At 42.7% G+C, this 6,765-nt stretch overlaps 1 protein-coding gene across 1 annotated transcript; it reads left to right on the forward strand.

The window, feature by feature from the left end:
• Positions 1–203: 203 nt before the first annotated feature.
• Positions 204–4,378, forward strand: phlda1 (pleckstrin homology-like domain, family A, member 1). Its single transcript, XM_080886418.1, has 2 exons — positions 204–886; positions 2,003–4,378. Exon 1 carries the CDS (start codon positions 392–394, stop codon positions 845–847), a length of 456 nt encoding a protein of 151 aa, XP_080742544.1. The 5' UTR covers positions 204–391; the 3' UTR covers positions 848–886; positions 2,003–4,378.
• Positions 4,379–6,765: the final 2,387 nt, after the last annotated feature.

A 6,765-nucleotide genomic window follows, 5' to 3' on the forward strand; every position in this document is an offset into this window, starting at 1 on the left:
ACTTAAAGCACCTCTGATGCGTCTGCACATACTGGCAGACTTTCAATCTCTTCTTCCATACTAAACTGAAAATACTGACGTTATCAGTACTCTGCTTTGTGCTCATCCCAGGAGGCTGGATGTTACTCAGGGGGGCGGTGCACCTCTTCAGACCCCTCCCGCCCCCAACCCACTTCTCTCTCTCTCTCTCACACACACACACATATACACACACAACACACAAACACCGCAAGCAGACAGGCAGGCTGGCAGCCTTCTCACTACAGCCAGCGCTTCTTGGAGCCGCAGTCACAAGCAGCATCCCATGCCTTTCACCTGCTTGGGAGTAAAACACGCGTCCAGTCCGTGAAGCAGCCACGAAGGGCAGGAGCACCGAGGCGTCCGGGTAAACATGCTGGAAAACGGGAGGAAAGTGTTCAAGGAGGGTCTGCTGGAGAAACGGAGCGACGGGCTGCTGCAGCTCTGGAAGAAGAAACACTGCGTCCTGACCGAGGACGGCGTGCTGCTGCTGCCGCCCAAGCAACACGACCACCAGCAGCATCACGGCGGCGGCGGCGGGGACGCGGGCAAAGTCAAGGAGCTCCACTTCGCCAACATGAAGACGGTGGACTGCGTGGAGCGGAAGGGTAAATACGTGTACTTCACGGTGGTCATGACGGAGGGGAAGGAGATCGACTTCAGGTGCCCGCAAGACGAGGGCTGGAACGCGGAGATCACTCTGCAGATGGTCCAGTACAAGAACCGGCAGGCGATCCTGGCCGTCAAGTCCACCCGGCAGAAGCAGCAGCTGCTCGTGGTGCAGATGCCCGGACAAAAGACCGTGCGCAGCTCTCCGAACGTAGCGTGACCTGCGGCGAGTCCCGCAGACACTGGTGCACGATTTGCGGTAAGACAGCTACAGGAGAAAGCGGTGGAGGGGGCTCCCCCGGGTCCGCGGACCACCCGGGGGTACCCTTTAAATTAAAAAGCGTTTATCTTCTGTCAGTGGTCCAACTAATCCCACGAAACCAGGATTTATTTTGGTGAAACAAAAAAAAAAGTTTAGGAGCCCCCCGCGCGCTTTAGGCCTCCTTGTACCCCCCCTCGTGGAGGTGAATTCGCTCGCAAGAAAAGAGACTTCGACGGCAGGTTTGACATTTTATAAAAGGGTTTCTCACCAAAACCTACCTTTCGCTCTGATAACCGTAAAATGAAATGATGCCCCTGACATAATCACTTACAGTTAAGTAATTCCGACAATTCACTTCATCCATACATAACCGAAAGACTCGTGTGCGATTTAAAATAGTAGTCCATCTGTCTAAATCTAAATTTAAGCTAACTTTAAACTGGTGTAAAGATTCATGCACTAAAGTTTAAGTAAAGCTGAAGTGAAACATCGCGTGCCAAATTACGCGTAGATATGCGCAGACTTTGCAGGCGTATTCGTGAAGGTGCGCGCGCACATGACGTGAAGCCCACAAATGCGTCTTAAAGTGTTCTGTAGGAGCAGCTGGACGGAGCACGTGCAGCTTTTGGTCCAGTCAAACACTCAAAGCCAGCCTGAACCAACACAGATGTTTGTTTTTCCCAATTCACGGTGAAAAATAATCCGCATCAATTACAAATATGGCACAAACCCTCTTACTGAAGAGTCATTAGAGTGCATTATCTTTAGTTTAAACCCAAACCGCTGTTAAAACACATTCACTGGTTTTGTAAGAGGAATAGATTTCAAAAGCGATCCTTCCCCCACAGTAAATGTCCATAGATCAGGATTTTGCTGTTCTGTGGTCTTAATTAAGTGCACTGCAGAGGAGGAGACTGAGGACATTATTTGGAGATTATAGCATTTGCTGATGCTAATACTGTTAGACTATGTGACAGCAGAAAAACTCAGCAGAAATATGACTTTTTGTATATTTTGCTATTTGTGTTTATTTCTTTCTTTTCCATGCAAAAGCATAATGATATAAATAATGCATACACGCGCAATAGCCTGACTAACTGATTGCATCTGCAGGTTAACTCAGCTGGTGGATGAATCTGAACCCGAGGTGCATCTCTCCCTGCCGCTTCCCCACCGAGCCTCCATTCTCCAGGAGAACCCCTCTTCCATGCGGTGGTTTCCACAGACCTGCGCCTCGCCCTTTTTCAGTACAGAGACTTGTTTCACAAAAGACTCATGGACAAAAAGCATGTGAGAAAAAAAGAGCTGTGTTCTACCATGCGATGGGTTTATCTCTTATTTATTAGAAGTGTATATATATATTTTCTATAAAAATGTTACATTGTTGATAAATGGAAGAGGAAGGAGTGGCTTTGCGGTTCATAGCCTACAAGGCCATTGGAAATAAGCTTGCATATGTATTAGGATGGATATCGTAGGTTAGCCAAACCAGTTCACTATTAGTAGAATGTGTCACTGTCCATTGTTTTATTTTTCAACTGAACCAAAGACTCATTTCAAAACAATTTTTTTTCGCTTGTGCAGTGTTATAACTCACAATACTGAAGATCTGTAGGGAGTCTATAAGCTGATATACCTGCTCAGTATATACAAACATTATTTTCCGCTCTTCATTTGTATAGCGGCAGTATATGGGAGTGTTTTACGGTGTAAATCGATCGTAATTTTGTTTTTGTTTTTTTGCTGCATTCATAGATACAGAAGTTGTCTGATATCTTTGCTTTATGTGAGTCTTAAAACTAAAGAAGATGCTAGCTTATCACACTCAGCTGGTTTTCAGTGGTTACAGAGCAGAGCTTAGTAACAGCAGAAGATTATTAGTGCAAAGTAAAGTGGATGTGTGTGAGTTACAACACCAGTTTGCAGAATCTGAGCTGCAATCTGAGACAGGTTCAGTGGTTGTGCTAAATCTTTTCTGGCATGGCTGAAACAGAGAAGGAAAACTTAAAGAAACAGCAGACAGTCCCAACGTTCTCAGAGTTGTGTGGAATCAGAGATTGTAAAGCTTCTGTTTTTGAGTTTTACTGTCCTGTTAGGGGCCAAGCGAGTCTTTGCAGAGAGCTCATGTGGCTTTTAAGTTATATTAAGTTTCTTACCAACTTCTGAAATTTCAGGTTCATAGGAAATCCAAGTCCTTATTACTTGGCGTATTAAGTGACTACATAAGCATGATTGGGTTAACAGTATTACTATAGTGATTGTAGTATGTCTGTATGGACCCTACCTCCTCCTTCAGGGGCGGGCCGATCTGAACGAAACTTTGCACAGACACTCATACAGAGATTATTGACATTTATACATAAAAAAAGACCTATTTTAAATGCCAGCTCTTTTGATTTCCATATTCATAGTCTCCCCAAATGCAATGTTACCTTCTCCACTTGCAATTAGTTTCATGTGTCACGTTAAACCTACTTGGCCCGTGTAAAACTTAATGGTCATAAGAATTTGATTCTTTTAGAAACTTTGTAACTGAAAGAATCAACTAGTAAAAACTAGTAAAGCGCTATACAAATACAGACCATTTACCATTTTACCATTTGTTCAAATCACTGCTAAAGACGGAGAAATTGAAAAAAGTGCTGCAGGTCCAGATTTTGAGTTGTTCACTGTGATACTTACTATCAGTAAGTAATGTATCAACAAGCATTGTAGTTGTACAAATGTTTCTCTAATGTCCATGTTGCACAACAAAATATTGTGGCATTTAGACCTGATAGGTTTTGTTTTCCCAGTTAGCTGTATTTTGATAGGAGTTTGTGAATTTAAGCTAGCCAGCCATCCAAGTAAAGCTAAAGCACCGTCATTCGCTGTGCTAACAGACATTTATCATGACCACTGAGATTCTTTCTGTCTCTGTAGCAGCTCTGCCTCTGAGAAATGTTTGTAAAACCACAACACTCGTTTGCAAAGTTTTAATAGGCATGACATACTTTTCATGTGAAAGCAAACAGACCGATAATACTTTGAAACGGTGTGGTACATGGCAACATTTACAGGGACATGCTGGGTAATGGGCTCAGAAATGTCCTTGATTGGTTTTCACGATGGAGGAATATCGTGCTGTCAGGAAACATTTTATCTCACTGTGGCTCATGTCGTTTCCTGTTAGCTGGCAGTTTCCCTCTGCTATCCCCACTTGCCAGCGTATCACCGGCAGACCAGCACATGTCTCCGTGTTGTTGTCATCTCCCACACAGGGTCACAGCTTTGCCCTTTATCTAATGCAACTGGTGTGATGCTTCTCTGACATTCCTTCCTGTTGCCATCATTACACACAGTTATAGCTGTGCCCTTTGTAGCCACTGTTCAATTTCTTATTTCAACGTGAGATCTATTTTCATACCTCGATACAAGATACATTCCATTAAAAAAAACAAAAAAGCAAGAAAAAACCAAACCAAACTCAGTCTGTTGTCTCCTGTGCTTTCTTCTCCTGTAGCGGCAGATGAATGTCAGCCCTGCAGGGACTTTTCCGTGACCTGTTTAACTAGCTGCTGCTCTGTCCGTCTCCAGCCTTTCAGTGCTTTACAACCCCTGAACCTCTCACCCCATGTTTCCTGCTCTAAAAGTAGAAACCACAGAGAGAATTGGGTTTCACTGGCAGTTGTCGTTGCTCAGATAAACTGAGCGTGTAATGTCAAAAGCGCACGTGGCTCCAGCTCCTCCTCTGTTCAAAGCAGAGTTAATTTCATTAAACATGGTGCATGTGACAGGCAGCACTCTCTCCAACACAGGAATGCTGGACTACTCTGTGTGAACCATGTCCTTCATTACCTGTTCTACTTAATGTTCTTATCAAACAGAGCAGAGGCTCTAAGGTGAAGGCTAAGTATGTTTTTATTTCCTTGATGATCAGTGCTACAAGCTGTGACAACAGCAGTACAGGCAGAATGGTTGCGTAATTATCAGTAAGTTTGTGACATTAGCCCACTGGTCATACCAGGACAAGTTTGGAACAGCAAAAATACTTAAGTTAAAAGGTTCTGTTGCTTCTGAGCCGAACTTGTACTTTCGTTGTTGTTTTTGGCAATTTACACATTATTCTGAACACCAACTTTGAACAAGAAGAGATAGAAAAGGGTAACAAACTCAGTGTTTGGCACTACTTATGGATACAGTTTTGAAAATACTCAGTTTGCTGAAGGAAAGAATAAAGTTTAACAAGTATCCAGAATGATCTTTCTAGTTAAAGAGATCGCATTGTTCATTTCCATCCAGTAACACGTTAATTCCAGAGTTTTACTGCTAACAATAAGTGCATCACAGTCAATGTTTTCTTCTTAACCTAACAAAAGTGGTTAGCTTCTGTGTTCATTTGTAGCTCTGTGTTCAGACTGTCCTACAAAGCAGAGAAAGGATCAACAAGGATACGATTACAGTTCTTGCTGTTGTTGGAGACCGTCCAACATGGCAGCCGGCCCCTCTGAACTAGCCGCGGCAGCTGCTCTTCAAACATTACTTAAGAAGCCTCTGTAGTTCCGTCTTGGCATGTAGGATGAGCGCTAACTCATTCCTCACCATCAGCAGCTCTCTTTGATCTGGAGTATGATGTGGGGGACTTGGTTTTCACGATATGGAGGAATATCGTGCCACATATAGGTGCATGTGGCTGCGAGTGATTTAGGAAGAGCATCTAATCCAAACTTGTGGGGTCCCTTCGGGATACTCCGCTGCCATTGTTCCACCACCGGGCTACTCACAGGAAAGGACAATTAAAAAAAAAAAAAAAAAAAGGTTTCTTCTGTATCCAGCCTATTTATCAAGATGCTCACTCAATATCTCCAAACAAGAAGCTGATTCAAAACAAGACTATTTTGGGCGACTGGATTCTGGCTTATCCTTTATATGTCAAGTCCAGAAGTTAAAAGTTGACTGTGATATAAATTGAATCAGTATATCAGTGTCACATTTTAATACCTTCACCAGAGTTCTCTGTATTCTGTATTTTCCTACAGGTATCCCGCACAGACAAATTTGGGAATAATGAATAATTTCAGTTGTGACAAAAGGGCACGAAACAGAACAAAATCACACACATTGTACTGAAACTTGAAGCTCATCTTTGGTGCTGATGGAAGTTAATTCCACAGTGAGCGATTTCATAAGACCCTTTTGGATGAATAATACAAGTTTTAAGGTGTTGCACAAGCAATGCAATAAACAATGCAGCATAACAATTTAAGAATGAAGAGAGTAAGACACTAAACTAGCTCGTTGAAAGTCTTTATATGTTAAAAAAAGAACAGCTAATAGGATTTAAAGGTAGAAACTAAGCCAGCAAGTCTAAGATATTCAGGTCTATTTCCCAGACTTGAAGTTCACAGACAAATATATATATGTTTAAAGGTTGGTTTCATGTCCGACCACCTGCACAGGTTAAGATGGATGAAGACAGTGCAGGATTTTGTATGTTACATTTGAATGGAGCCTGCTTGCTTCAGGTGATGCTGTGATGAAGTTCAGCTGGCAGACATGCCTAGAAGTCTTTATCCCCTTCCCTTCTATAGTATAAACATGTAAAAAGAGCATAAACTCATCACTTAGTGTGTCTGTGTGTCCTTATCTGTTGCATTTAGTTTGTGGTGGATTTTCTGCCTACAACGCTTCAAGTCTTAAAAGTACATTCTTTACGAGATCCCTTCCAAAGCTGAGTCTTATATATTGCATTTGGAGCAGGTACACTCTGGCCCGGGATCTTTAAGCAGACCATTTGTATGTATGCCACAATACTGGCACTCAAATGGTGCATAAAAATTGTCAGGCCTTGTTGATTTTATAGTAGTGAATTCATGTGTCCATAAATTGCAGAATAT

This window comes from Rhamphochromis sp. 'chilingali', assembly GCF_963969265.1.
Source record: "Rhamphochromis sp. 'chilingali' genome assembly, chromosome: 7".
In the NCBI taxonomy this organism is placed as follows: domain Eukaryota; kingdom Metazoa; phylum Chordata; class Actinopteri; order Cichliformes; family Cichlidae; genus Rhamphochromis; species Rhamphochromis sp. 'chilingali'.